The 16,309-nt window shown below is 31.7% G+C and overlaps 2 protein-coding genes across 3 annotated transcripts in view; one reads left to right on the plus strand and one right to left on the minus strand.

Annotated features, from left to right (window-relative positions):
- LOC145255756 (uncharacterized) overlaps positions 1-16,309 on the plus strand; it is a 130,250-nt gene that overhangs the window by 82,696 nt on the left and 31,245 nt on the right. The gene's annotated exons all lie outside the window — the stretch shown is intronic.
- LOC145255541 (uncharacterized) overlaps positions 1,842-16,309 on the minus strand; it is a 15,109-nt gene continuing 641 nt past the window's right edge. The window contains exons 2-3 of the mRNA XM_080113997.1: positions 9,685-10,305; positions 1,842-1,862 (exon numbers count right to left, since the gene is read on the minus strand). Coding sequence (XP_079970123.1) covers positions 1,842-1,862; positions 9,685-10,305 — 642 coding nt within the window. The remainder of the gene's footprint in view (positions 1,863-9,684; positions 10,306-16,309) is intronic.

Raw genomic sequence — 16,309 nt, forward strand, 5'->3', positions numbered from 1 at the left:
AAAAAGCCGAATTACGTGAAAAAATTGAAAGGTCCGATATGGCTGAAAACATAAGAAAGGAAAAGGGAAACCGTCTGCTCTCATGGGAGGAAGGAAAAATTAAAGATAGAGAAGAATGGTTGAGAGCAAGACGACGCAAAGAAGTATCACATATAATATACTAGGCGTTGGTCAGCTACTAAGAAGACCTAGTATAGAATTTAACATCATATTGAAGCCATTAATTAATACATAATATATAAAAAGATAGTAACAAAGTAGGTATTAATGATATATATATATATATATATATATATATATATATATATATATATATATACAGGGTGTCCACAAAGTCTGGCTACATTATGTAGCCAGGCTTTGTGGACACCCTGTAGATTATGTAATCAGACTTTGTGGGCACTGTATAGATTATGCAGCCAGACTTTGTGGGCACCGTGTAGATTATATAGCCAGACTTTGTTGGCACCGTGTAGATTATGTAGTCAGACTTTGTGGGAACCGTGTAGATTATGTAGCCAGACTTTGTGGACACCCTGTATATATATATATATATATATGTATATATATATATATATATATATATATATATATATATATATATATATATATATATATATATATATATATATATATATATATATAATGAACTCTCCGTCGATTTTGACGTATGAGCTTCCGCCATAACTATGTAGCTCAGAAATCCACACAGATGATTTGTTTATAGTGGTGAAGGCTTTGCATAGAACCAACGACACTGCTAACCTTTGTCGGTGCAGATGACTGCCACAGGACAGAGTATACAGTGAACCGTAGGTTTTACATCAGAGTTTTCTTCTCCTAGATGCATTTATTAACCAATACTGGAGGTGCGTCTCTTACTGCGCCCCCAGATACGAAACTACGAATTTCTACGACTATATATATATATATATATATATATATATATATATATATATATATATATATATATATATATATAGTCTTGGAAGGTTTTAGCCTTTAAAACTATATAAAAGACTTATTTAATTTTTAAATTTTTTATCATTCGTTGGAAAACTATTTAGTAAGTCATTTAATCACCTGCATTCACTGCATCTCTTTCCTCTCTCGAATTCGCAATAGTCCTCATGATAATTTAAGGGATCATCAGTTGTTTAACATGAAACACTGTTTGGGGGATTTAAAAACTGATGCATTTTATAGATTAGTTTTAGATTTCCCTTGTTAATACATTCTGGATAATTTTATATGTAAAAGCATCAGGATAACGAACAAATGCTTTGTATGAATTAAAATATCATATTTAAACGTATTTTACGACCGGGCCACGCTGTGGAGGGGGACACTAGTGTATATTGGGTACAATTAATAATCAATATAGGATTGGCTCTATAATAATAAATACAAAATTTGCACGAATTAAAATATCATATGTAAGCGTATTTTACGTTCTGTTCTAACGCTAGTTTATGTTTTATATTTGCAATTTTAAAAAACTTTAAATATTTCAAATTTTCGATAGTATTGTCATGTGATAACATCTGACCAATCACTGAGACACACAATTGTTTACAAGATAGTGCTACTAATTATCTGACTCTTTGATGTGCATTCTGCAAATCAATGATTAAAAACAGTAAAATCTAAAGAATTATGCAGAAATTCGCGAAGTAGAATCATTGAACGTCACAAAGAAGGAGAAGGTTACCGAAAAATTAGCAAGCAATGAATCTAGCATTAATTACAATAAAATATTTTTAAAAAAGTATAAGAAGTATGGCGACGGTACAGAAAACATTCTAAGAAATGGAAGACCAAGAAAAATAAATGAGAGGACTTCAAGGTGGAGCAGCAGAAATCTGCAAAAAAAGAAAAACAAAATTTAATTACTCGATCACCAGAAATGTACAAAAAATTACTCGATCAACAGAAATGTACAAAAAATTACTCGATCAACAGAAATATACAAAAAAAAAAGAAAAGTTCATTACTCGTTCTGAAATTAAAACTGATCTTGAGGGTGCTAGAATAAAAGTAAGGTATCATTAGCAAAGCTTTATATCGTACAAGCTTTCATTTAAGATCATCAAAACCTGCCTTTTTACTGAAAACCAAACATGTCAACTAAACTTTGTAAAAATTTATGAAAAGAAAGTTATGCAGTTTTGGGAAAAGGTAATACGTTCGGATGAAATGAAAATTGAACTATTTTGAAGGAACACAGCGACAAGTGTTTCACGAAATAATGACACAGCCTTCATCAAACACAATATCATCCCCACAGTTAAGTTTGAAGGTGGTTATATTATGATATGTGGGTGCTTTTCATCCAAGGGTACTAATGGTAGAATGAAATGGCAGTATGCACAGTGAGCTTCTAGAGAAGAAATCTGCAACTTCTTTAGGACATACTCAGAATTTATTGCTACACGACATACCGCATACATACATACGAACCTGAAGTCCTACCCAACTAATATTCCTGGTGAACCAAGTGCAAAAGAGATTCAGACAATTGTACTTAAGGGAACAGCGAGGATACTAAAAAGAGCTCTCGTTTGGTTTCAATAAAAAAGCGGGGCAATGTTGGCAGCTGGTTTGGCTGCCCCATACCCAGCATTACAATCTTCAAAGGAAGAAAAATAAAAAATATATTAAAAAAAAAACATACCGCATACATACAAACATACCGCAAAACATACAAAGAAATGATTTGAAAATAATGGTATTAATACTCTCTATCGTTTAAGTCAGTCTTCTGACTTGAATTCCATTGAGAATTTCTGGAATACTTTGAAGATTAAAATTTCATAAGCTGAAATATCAAGCAATTAGAGGAATTATCCAAGAAAGAATGGCTTAACATAACACGCGTGTGAAAAACTTGTGGCCAACTATAGAAAGCGACCGGAAGCAGTGAAACAAAACGGATGCTACACAACAAAATATTAAATTGATGAATCCAATACATTTGCATAGGGTAATTTTGAACTTTGATAACAAAACATGAATTCAATCATGATTTTAAAAAATTTCCTTTCACATATAATTAAAACAACTTTACGAGATTTTACTTACCAAATAGCAGGTAAAATAGCGAATATAAATCAGAATTTAACCAGAAATAAACATGCATCCAATAATTATGCGTGTCCTTATATAAATATATTTTTAAAAAATTTTAAATTGAAAAAATTGGTATACATTTTATATATTCATCATCTTTTTTTAAAATTTTTAATCAATCCATATACGTGTCACGTTGGTACAGTGATAACATCGCCAGATTTGAATGCTATAATATATACAAAATCTGGAAAAATTAAAATATTTTAGCAGATTTTACGCCCGTACAAAGCCGCCACACTCGCTAGTATATATATATATATATATATATATATATATATATATATATATATATATATATATATATATATATATATATATATATATATATATATATATGAGAAAACCATAACAGTGTGGTTTTTAAAAATAGATTTTTGATTTTGATTTAAATTTTTTTTAATTTTAATTTTCCTTGTAAAAACAAAACATTTTTTTCTGTTTCATTGCTCACTGGGACATATTGAGTCCTGAATTTTTGTGGTTGATTTTTCAAATGTAGTTCTTGAAAATATCTCGTGCTCGCAAAGAGACAATATGACCCACACTAAGCAACATTGCATCAGATTACAATACATATAATGTCATCTAATGAATGATAGAATGATATCTGAGATATTTCAATACATACATTTAATCTACTATATATATATTGAAAAGAACGCGTTAATGAGTAAATGCATCGAATATGACATAATATGATAATAAAACAGTTTTATGCACATCTTTTTCTCAAGGCTAATTTAAATGTTAGAAATCGGTGACCTTTTTGCAAGTTTATTTGCATTGTTTCATTTGATTTCATTTCATCAATTTTGTTTTGATCGCAACAAAAACAATGCAAATATCACTGACATTAAATTTGGCTTTTGATTTTCCAATAAAATAAAGTTTGTTTAAGAAGTTGAAATTTCTAAGGCGATGCCATAATGCAATTTTGTCTGAAGATACTATTTGATACGAAGCAAATGTAATATGATGAAGTGTTAATAGCAAAGATTTTATTTGAGAAGGGTGTATTACCACGAACATTAAAAGTATATAAATAAAATGACACGATTAGTTTACGTTATTAAATCAAATTAAAATATAATAGAAAATCATTATCATAATTCTTAGGGGTGCTCTTCTAGGCCTCACCTTCCATCTAGCAAGTGGCTATTTTATTGTTAATGAATGCTGACGGGGCTTCTCGTGCATTTATGTTGATAAGAGTGCGCTCATCCTTGTATGCTGACATCCTAAAACCACATAGCAAGGAGGTAAATAATATATTTTCATTTCATTTAATTAACTTTTGCCTCGTATCAAACGGTGTCTTCAACCAAAATCTCCTTAAAAATTTACTTACAAATAATAAACAATGCTTCAATCAAACTATAACTTCATTTTAATGTGTTTTTTATTCAGAAATTAATATGTTCAAAAAGAATAAACGCAGGAATAAAATACTGAGTAAATAAAAAAATGATGTTAATGGCAACTATAACTCGATCACACGATTATTCAATAACTGCATCCCATTTAACCAATCATCCAATCAAATACAAACAAACCCATTACATACCAACGCCACCCCTAATCTACCTGACAACAAATGCATTAAACAAAACGGAATCAACTTCGGTTCCACATCTGGACTTATTGAACATAGAATTTCAACCCACAAACATTCCTTTAAAAATCCCTCCTAAAAACTACTCTATCTAAACATATTTGGCGACTCAATGATAAAAATATTCCCTTCAATTTGACATGGGAAATAATAGGATCATATAAAGCATATGTGCACTTTGTAGATATGATGCCCTTAAGATTCTATAATATAATGGTAATGAAAATAAAACCATTCTTCTGAATTTAAAAGACGAAATATTCTCTGGATGCATTCATGAACGTTGGTTTAGATTTGACAAATATAAACCACCATAAGTCATTAAAATTTTCTTAAAATTTATAATTTATAAATTAATAACTTTATTAATATAATTTGGATTATTATTATTATTATTATTATTATTATTATTATTATTATTATTATTATTATTAGTTTATCTGATACATATCTACTATTTTATACCATTATTTTCAATTTTATTTAAATATCTATTTAAATTTAATTTTTACATGTTACTATTTTATTAAGTTCCATAAATAATTATTATAGTTGCTATTAAAATAATATTATTATTATTTAATTACTACCAATAAGATTATTTTATCTGTTAAAAAACAACATGAATAGTGAGTATTACCCTTTGATCATTTTCCTAGCCAAATATAATTAGCTCCCTTTGTTTTTTGAAATATCTTGTTTAATTTTAAATTCCGCGTTACTAACGAATTCTAGCCGATAAAACTATTCCATTGGCGTTTACTTTGAAATTTTAACATTTCAAACATTCATTTAACATCAGAATGAATGTTCTGACAATAATACTTACAATTTTTAAAAAGCGAACCATTATAAGGTATATATATATATATATATATATATATATATATATATATATATATATGTATATATCTTTGTTAATTTTTCTTAAAAACATCTTATTTTAATCTTACATTTAAAACCAATTAAATTTATCAATTTATTCTACTTTTTATTCTCAATTTATCTTACTTTGTCTATCAACATCATAAAATAACAATTTTCCTTTATATTTAAATATGTTTCAGATACATCTGCCTTACTTTAAAAATGCTAGGTTTATTTTTGGTGTCTTTAAAAAAACATCCAATATTTTTGCTGATGAGAAGACTTTTTCAAAAAATATATGTTAAAATAATTGTCCATGACTTAATGTCTATCTCAATAAAAGCATCGTCGTTTCCGAAACGATCGTACAATTTATTAACTTTGTTGTGTTCCTTCTTATTTAACCGATTTTTAATTTTTAATTTTAATTATGAATTATCAATCATCTTACTAAATCTTAAAATAGCTCTAGTATATATATATGCCTATTGAGCTTATTATATATGTGTAATACAACGAGCACTGTTTTTCCTTGTATTTTAATTACAGTGGTGATTTTACTATCACATTAAAGTACACTCTGCTCTTTAGACTTCTGTTCTAATCCCCTTTAAATTTATATATATATATATATATATATATATATATATATATATATATATATATATATATATATATGTTGAGTAGTTGGGGTATTTTAAAGAGATAGGATAGTGACATGTATATTGATGAGGGGGGAAGAGAGATGAGAAAGACATTTATACATTTTACAGCATGTGATTTCTTATTACATATATTGTAGGAGGGAGATTGATCAGTTCTTTAACACCGGAGAGGGCACCTTTCTTAGATGAGTTATACACAATGTTCGTTAATAACAATGTTCATATAAAATGATAAAAGATAAGTGGGAACAAAGTTCATTAAGATAAGAGGACACAAAGTTCATATTAACCATTATTTCACATTACCTTCAATTTGGTAGAATCGATGACACGAAGACGCAGTTACAAAATATGATGTGTTCTTTTATTACATTCGACCGGTCACAATGATGACGACATCCAAGAATTTAAAGTCGACTACATGATTAAGACTTTCTCTCTCGCTTCCAAAGGAGACTGCCTTCTCTAGTGATGTCAGGTCTGTCTCTAACTGGACTCTCGACCTCTGTCCAACTCTCTCTAATCTCCTAAAACTAGCAAACTATATTAAGACTTCGTTTTCTGCTATGACGTCATGTATGGCTTCGAACACGTGCCACACACACGTGGGAAACTCACGTGGGTTAAACATGCATGGTTCGCACATGTCCAAACCATTTCTGCAGACAAAGAATTCTTCTAACCTATTTTTCGACCTAACTTATTTTTCAACATATTTAAATCTGCTATTGTTCGTTCTTCTAACTGACTTTATTTTAATTCAGTTTTCATTATAAAGAATTGAACAATTAAATTCCTTTTACACAAACATATCTACTATTTTATATTAAATTGAACAATGCGAATTCCTTCCTGAATCTATTTCCGAACCTTGCTTATCAGGTTCGATCTCGGTCTATCTAGTTTTGTTACATATAGGGGTTTAATTAAAAGAGAGTCTTAGAGATAAAGAGATGTTGTTGTAAGAGACTTAGAGAGATTGTTCATGTTATGAGAGATTGTGCATGTTATTACGATTCTTATATATTAAATGTTCATTCCTTAGGTTAATAGATGTGTTGCTATGTGAAGCTCTTTAAATGATGAGATAGTGTTCATAGACATGAGATGTCGAGACGTGTATGTAATGACATTTTATAACACAGATATATAGACATATAATACAATTTTCACTTTACCTTTTTGTAAGAATCACAAACACAAGACGACGTTTTTATCAAAACACATAATGGGTTTATTTCTTCACGACCGGCCGTGGTTTTCTCATCAAGAATTCAAAGCTTCACATTTTAGTTTCAAAGTGATCGTCTCGCTTCCTAGACGTTCGAATTCCCAGACCCTCTCTGAGTTTCTCACTGACTGTCTCTCTCACTGACCAACTAACTAACTAACTCTCACTTCCTATATTGAGAAATCCATGCATCCTGGCCACGTGAGCAAAATTCACGTGTTCCCACATGCGCGACTTTGCACGTTTGCGACATTATGATTTACCAATAACCTATTTTTTCTTTGATGTTTTTACAAAGGAATTCAACCTACATATCTAATTTATTTAATCCATATTTTATTATCCACATTCTTTCTAACAATTGAATAGTTTATTTATTATTTATTTCATCAGAATTAACAATTTACTAGACATTCCATTTAAACCTATTGTTCTTTAAAACTTATGTCCAGGGTTCGATTTCTGCTTTCTCTTATTTTATTTTCATTTTAACTAATCTCTCTATTTTTATACTTACATGAAAAGGGGACAGCCCTTATCATGTAACAGTTTCATTTTTACTTATTTCATGTTTTTCTTACAAGAAAAGGGAACGTTTCTTGTAACATCCCTCTCCTTCCTATTTTCAAAAAATGTACGCATTTTTAAATTCTATTACATTTTTCTCTATATCTATACAACCACTTGGCTAAGAAAGATCAGGCCTCCCCAAAAACTCCTTTACTCAGCACTTTTTAACTGACTTCATAATTTTATTTATTTTTTTTATTAGATCAGACTCTCTCTGATCTTCCTGGCATTTACTTTTTGGGTGTAGGGGTTTTCTCCCCTGATCCACGTCAGCTGCTTCATCCAGCCACCCTTTTGCCGTAAACTGAGGTCTCACATTTGGTCCAAAAGTGTTCAGATCGTTCCTTTCGCCTGGTTTTTCTACTAATTGTGGCTTTGTTTCATTTTGTAACTATCTTAACTTTTTGGGACATAGCTCATTTACTTAAATCTTTGTGGTTGGCTTCCAATTATTAAGATATACCTTTTCATCACACTGGTTCGCTCGGATTTCCTTGCTTGGACCCTTGGAACTTGATGAAGACTTAGAAAATATCACCCTTAACCCCTTGCGCCACAATTCCTATTTGCGCACTAAATTCTAACTGTGGCCCGATTTCTGTGATTTTTCATTTCTTTCGTCAGAGCGTCCAAGATCCAGCAGAGATATCTCGCATTCATGCATCTCTAAAAAAAAAAAAAACAAGGTTATATCTTCTTGCGTACTTACGGTATATTTTACTTTTCTCTCACTTCATAATACTATATGTGATTTGCCTTTGGTACTGACTCTTATAGTCCTTTTGGTACCCTAACGATTCTTGTATCCCTCACCGCCTGCATTTTTACTTTATTGAGCCAAGACTTATCATCCTGCTTGGGGCTGTCACTTGCGGCCTGCTTATAAGCACCCAATTTCGCAGGATCCATTATTTTTTTCGAACAAAAAAAGCATTTCTAATACTTACCTAGCAAGTTATACATTTTGCAAAAAATGTTTATGGACATTAGAAAAAATACTTTTTTTTTTACTTATTTCATGTTTTTCTTACTTACAAGAAATGGGGGACTTTCTTGTAACACACACACACACATATATATATATATATATATATATATATATATATATATATATATATTCTATGGTAAGCAATACTTAATCTCGAGAGATAATGACATGCGCCTTGCTATTTCAGCGGATTGCGTTTGGATATTTTCGAGCGTGGCTCTGGAGCCCTATTCGGGAATGGCAGTCCTTGCAGCATTGGCACAGGATGGAGAATGGTGTGCTGGGGTCTGCGGCCTTTTGGTACTGCTTTCTACGTCGTCTCATGTCCTCCAGCATCATATTTCTGTTGTCCTCTCCTCTCCACACTCCCCGCCGTACAGCGCCTCGCCAGGCGCCGCGGTCGTTTTCTAGTTGCTCCCAGCTGCCCAGGTCGATGCTAGTCAGTTTCAGGTCGCGTTGCGTTTGCATAGGTCCTTATAGCAAAGAGCTGAGCGACCTCTAGGGCGCTGCACTGTTGCCAGCTTGCCATACAAATCGCCTTTGGAGATACGGCCGTCATCCATCCGGTGGATATGACTCAGCCAGGCGTGTCTGCGCTGACAGAGAAGGAGGTACATACTGAGGCACGCAGCATGCCCCAGCACGTTGTGTTGGTGGCTCTGTCCTGCCATGTAATACCCAAGATACGACGCAGGCAACAAAGATGAAAGTTCTCCAAACGGCTTTCCTGGCGTGCGTAGGTGGCCCAGGATTCACTGCTGTAGATGAACGCGCTGAGCACACAAGCCTGGTACACCCTGATTTGGGTGTTGAAAGTCAGCCGGCTGTTAGCCCACACTCTTTTGCTCAGAGTGGCCATCACAGCTGTAGCTTTAGCGATGCATTTGTCAATATGGCTGTCAAAAGATAGATTTCCTGTGATTGTGGAGCCGAAGTAGTTGAATTCGTTGGTGATCTCGATGACCCGGCGGCCGTCGATGCAGATGGGTGGTGGCAAGGGTACGTCCTGACCTATCACATTTGTCTTTTTGATACTGATGGTCAAGCCAAACTCTTCACTGGTGTGGGAGAATCGGCTGATAGGCTGTTGGAGCTCCTCTTTATGAGCGGTGATAGCAGCATCGTCAGAAAATAGAAGCTCCCTAATGAGTGGTGTGTGAACTTTGGCATGGTTGAAAAACTTTCCATCACTTCTGGTGTATAGATGTATACCTTTGGTTGAGTGTTTAAAGACAATCTTCTGGAGGAGTGAAAAAAGATGCGGAACAAGGTAGGAGCAAGTACACAACCTTGCTTAACTCTATTCTAGGTTGAGAAGGGTTTGGGGGTTTCTCGTCAAAGCTCACAACACTCTGCATGTCCTCATGGAACAAGACGATAATGTTGAGCAGCCGAGGGGAACAAGCTGTCTTCAAGAGCTGAAACAGACCCTTTCTGCTGACCAGGTCAAAGGATTTAGTAAGGTCGATTAAGGCGATATAGAGAGGTATCTGTTGCTCGCGACATTTTTCCGACGAATGGAGAAAATCATATCCACAGTGGATCTCTCGCTACTGAAGACACTAGGACTCCAAGTAGATGCGCTTTGCTAGGACTTGAAGTCTGGCAAGAACCACTCTAGCAAAAAACCTTGCCAACAATGCTTAGCAGGGAGATGCCCCGGTAGTTATAATGCAACTGAAGAGGAAGAGGATATTGTACAAAAGATAGACTTATAAGGAGCAACCTCGGTGAGAAGTTGACGAGGAATGATTGGTACACTTTAATATGTAAAATATGGTTTTTAATTTTTATGCAAAAGGAAAAAACATCGAATATTATTTTAAATTATTCTGTCATTTATTTTTAAGGTGATTAAAGCAAGTGTTATTTGACATAGTTGAGACATTAAAATTATTTTTCACAAAACGTTAAAGAAAAAATCAGTGTAAAATTTAATTTTTTTAAAAATGTACATTAAAAATTCAAAAATATTTACTTCCTTTTTCTTTCTGTAATTTTTACTAAATAAATAACAATTCCAAAACGCGTGTATAAATAAAAGAAAAAAGCGTACATTTTATTTTATTTGAAACATTTTTAAGCTTTTTTACATTTTAAATATATTTCATGCAGTCTTAAACATAAACCATAATTGCTTTCTTAAATAAATATGGCGGTCATAAGTATATAAAAAAAATGAACTTTGCATATGGGAAATAGTATATACACTTTTACTAAAAGAAAATTGACGTTGTGTACACCAGAATGGTAAGTGTCGTCATAGTGGTGTTCATAAAGTCCTTAACAATGGGTGCTTAAAGTACGCCACGCGTTGTCGTAATACACACACACACACACACACACACAAATGCGTGTCTCTAAATGTATGTATAATATCAATGCCTGTGTGGGAGTATGCATGAGATGATATTGCCGAAATATTTATTTGAAAATCGGTGGCGATCGTAATAGATTGCGCAGGTTTAAATAAAGTATATCTAAATAATGTGTATTTTTTAAAAATCGTAATTATATTTAAAAAAGAAAAAACAAAAAATAAACGTAAATATCTTTGAAAAAATGCATTAACAAAAATATCTTAATAATTTGCCCAAATATATAAGTAAGCAGTTTTGAAGAATAGCCGAAATATTGTATCCATTTTGTGCTTCCATACCGACACTGAATTACTCGGGCGCCACCTGCTGGCGTGTTGAAAGTTAGGGTCTGATTTTATGCACAATTACCCCATATAGATGTCCTTGTTGAATCCTTTTATTCCATTTTAATTTTGCTTCCGCATTTCGTAGCATTTTTTATCCATCTCACACAATATATTATATATTACTATGTTTAAAAAATGTTACAATTTGTCATGTGTGTCTGTGATTCTCGCATCAGCATAACTTTTACACGGAATTCTTTTTACTATTAACCGAACATTTATTCGACTAAAAATGCAATAGTTTAAAGTAAAATGAAATTTTAAAATCCTTATTAAACGTTATTTAATGACGATATTAAATCCACCAGGATACGTTTCGGTTTCTTCGAACACAAATCAACTATTTCAATCTATTTTAATAGTTGACAAAAAGTGAATTACTTCGTGTTTTTCGTAATTTGAAATGTAATCGTAAATATTGTAACTTTTAAAGTAGAAAACCATTTATAACTTTAACATTATCAACAAATCCTCGTGTATTAAAATGTGTAACGCTTTCATGTAACGTGGACGTTACACTCGAACCGCGTCGTTGCATTTCAACCACTCGGACCGTACGTTGTCTGATACTTCGTCGCAAAGGTACCAACAAAAAGGTACAGAAATAAAACCCGACTTGGTATTTTTTAAAGAGCAAATGAAATGCATTTATTCGTGGTTCTTCCAAAACAACGCATTTCATTATATTTCCAAAGTCTTTTCACACACACACGCGCGCGCGCGCATGCACACACGCACGCACACACGCACACACACACACATACGCACACACACACACACACACACCTAAAAAACAATTGTACTTTTATTTCCTTTTTCTTTCTCCTGACATGCACAACTTTTACTTCGAGGAAAAAATCGTTCATTGATTTCACGTGGACTACTGACGCCATGAAACAAGGAAAAAACACAAAGTGTTTCACTAAATTTTATATCGCGCTTTGTTATTATATTTAAAGTTGCATCGAATGTTCTTATTACGTGTCGACTTGTGATGCGACAAAAGCTCAAATCAGCAGTTTCTTTCAGCCAGTAAAACAAGCGGGTATATTCAGTGCAAAAAAAACCTGACGTGTACTATAAAACCTGAACACACAGCGTTTCTTTTCCTTTTTTTCTCTTTTGCCACTTGCAATACAAATGCGTACGACGAATCTACCAGAACCCTAAAAAAACATGACGAGAGACATTCACAAACTATTTACGACCAGCAAAACATACGTACGCACGCCGCTCAACGAACATTCAGGTATGTAATTTTATATATGCACACACTCTCTCACTAGCAAAGTAAAAATACGCTAATATACATACATGGCACCAGCCGAAATGAACATGCCTACATTTTCTCATTAGGAAAACTGCACACATAAATGTATAGGTCGTCAGTTGTAACACATATGTGTACTCAGTTTCTCCTCACAAACACACTGCTCTTTCCCCCAGAACGTTCTTGGCACTCCCTGAACTCTCTATCTTTCGTTTTCTTAAATTGTCAATAAAAATATTTTTTATGGATAAATTTTGTCATTTCACTCTTTTCAGAATTGTTCCATCTTCAAAAGCATCGGCTTGAAACAAACGTTTTGTTATTCGGAACGTGTTTCGTTTTTAACTTCATCTGACATTTCCATTTCGCAAATGACCTTTACCAAATTAGAAATAAAACAAACAACATAGAAAAATCACGAAAAACTGTTTATGAAACGAAACAGTTTTAGTGGATAGAATACGATGGATAGAAATTACAATACCAAACAAATACTGTATTCACCTGTTGTGCGAAAAAATTTACAAATTTTAATAACCAAACATAACAAAATTAGTTTCATTGCAATTGACCCAATTAATGATATAATAACAAACAATAGCATAACCGTTGAAAGTAACTTTTCAAATCCTATTTACAATAAAAAGATAAGTTTGTTAACTCCCAATTTTATTAATATTATATTTATTAATATTATATATATATATAGTACAGTACTATATATATATATATATATATATATATATATATATATATATATATATATATATATATATATATATAGTACAAAACGTGTTGAACTTCAAAGACTTACATTTGTCTTTTTTTGTAACTTTTGTTTATTTCATCTTACAGCCGTTTCGTTAATGGAATGGCAATTTTATGATTATATGTTCATAAAAATTTCCTAATTCCCAATGACTCATCACATGCTGTTTCCATTCGATGTTGCCAACAAAAAGTTGATTTAGTACGTGATAAACCTAGTGTTTGGGGGAGAGAAATTCCACCTCCACGTTCTTACAAGTCGGCCATCTTGGGTGTCATGCTAACCAAAATTTATGTTTTAAACCTTAATTTCGTATTTTTTAATTTTTGTTTTAATTTCCATTTTTTCCTATTATTTATTCTTTCCTATTTTTTTATAATTTTATTTCTACATTTATGCGTGTTTATTCTAAAATTCATTTTGTTTGGTTTTGGGTTCTGATTTTTTAGTTAATGTCTTTGTTTCAAGCGGAGGTCACTCTCATGGAATATATTTTTATTACTAGAGTTACTTCACTAATATCGTTTTCTTTACCTATATTATACATATTGTTTTTCCCTTTCTTTATTTAATTGTTCCTTTCTTTTTCATTTTATTTATTTTTAATTATATTTATCCATTTATTTTAATTATATTCTTACGGTCCATTTTGTTGTTTTATTTATGTTAACCTTATGCTTACATGGTCGATTGGTCTATGTATTTTTGTTTTTTGGATTTATTTTACTCGCTCTACATTTCTGTTTATGTTACTGTTTTTTTTTAATCTCGCCTAATGTGTGAAATTAAGTACCGATTTCTGTGAAGACATCCGTGAATTACATCTTGTCGTCTGTTTAATAATTTGTCTTCTGATATTAGTATATGGTATGCTTCTAGTATACAAATGTTGAATCTTTTTTATTTGCTTGGTTTATATTTTTTCGCTCTATCTACTATTGACCATCTTAATTTATATTCAACTTTATTTTTCTTTAATTCCTTAATTCATACTGCTAATGTGATTGAGTTTTTCTTAGTGTTTTCGTTATTACAATTGGTTCAGTTTTTCTTAGTTTTTTCGTTATTACTATAGGTTCAATTGGTATCTTCATTATTGTGAATGTCTCTTTTATTATCATCTCTTCTGTTGTTTTCATTTTCCGTTTTAGAATTAACTGATAAGAATTAAAATTGAAATAGTAATAAACTTGATTAGAACAATCAACTTAACTGAATTATGTATCGTTCCAATTCTGATCAATTTAATATAACTGTTAAGGTCAAACGGCCTTCTTTAGTTTAGTTAAGTTTCGTATATGCAAACATGTATAATAGTTTATAATTATTGATGTTATTTTCATTAGTATGCATGCATAAATTAGAATAAATTTACTAATTATTAAACAGAACATTTTGGTAGAATATTTATAAATTTATAAAGAATATTAGTACGAGTAGTTGGGTCTAGTGACTATTTTGACATTCAAAATGGCGTAATGGAAAAGGTGTTTGCAGATTCTCTTCCAATTTTCGGATTTTAATCGTGTCAAATCACACTTTATTTCCTTTTGATTGATTGATTGTTTTCTTCTGATGAGTTAAGGGCATAATAGATTCACCGATTGATATAATAATTAAGTGATTAATTTTGCGCTACGAAACAGATACTGTCAAGAATTATAAATGCCAACTGAATCAAAGGAATAAATTATAAGATGGCCAACATCATGAATTTTAGAATATAGTTTTTTGTCATTTATTCACTGTGTGTGTATGTGTGTATGTGTGTGTGCGTGCGTGCGTGCGTGCGTGGACACTATATATATATATATATATATATATATATTCGAATCTATCGACCGGTGTTAATCATGACACCCTTTACTGATGATTCCCGAAAGGTGAAACAGGTATTTAATAATTATTTTAATAAATAATGATATCAGCCCCTTTAATAGACCCGTTCCTTATCGTTGAGCGCTTCCAGTTGAAATAAAAAGTCAGTCAATTTAGCTCGCATATGCATAGATCATAATATAATGATTAGATCACTCTGACAGATGTTTAATAATTATTATAGTAAATAATTATGTATACAGGGTGACCCAAAAAAAACAAAAGCTAAATGGAGGTCATCTAGAACATATGCTGTAGAACGGAGAAAAAAAGCCAAAGACCCTAGTGTTTTGATGTGATGTTTTGAATATAATAAACTAGTTATGACCAAAGTTTCATTTCATTCGGACAATACACTAAGAAACGGGGACTAATTAGAGTTGGGGCCCGTTTTTTGGGGTCACTCTACATATATATATATATATATATATATATATATATATATATATATATATATATATATATATATATATATATATTGTGTTTCAGTGGTGTTTAATAACTAAACTAAAATGCAAATAAATTTTTGATATTTATAGAGTTTCGTAGAATGGATATAAATGTTACGCTTTTAAAGAATTATAAAATTTAAAGAAATAAGCATTGAAATATTTAAAAAG

This window comes from Euprymna scolopes, chromosome 31 (genome assembly GCF_053919585.1).
Source record: "Euprymna scolopes isolate OS-2025 chromosome 31, ASM5391958v1, whole genome shotgun sequence".
NCBI lineage: Eukaryota > Metazoa > Mollusca > Cephalopoda > Sepiida > Sepiolidae > Euprymna > Euprymna scolopes.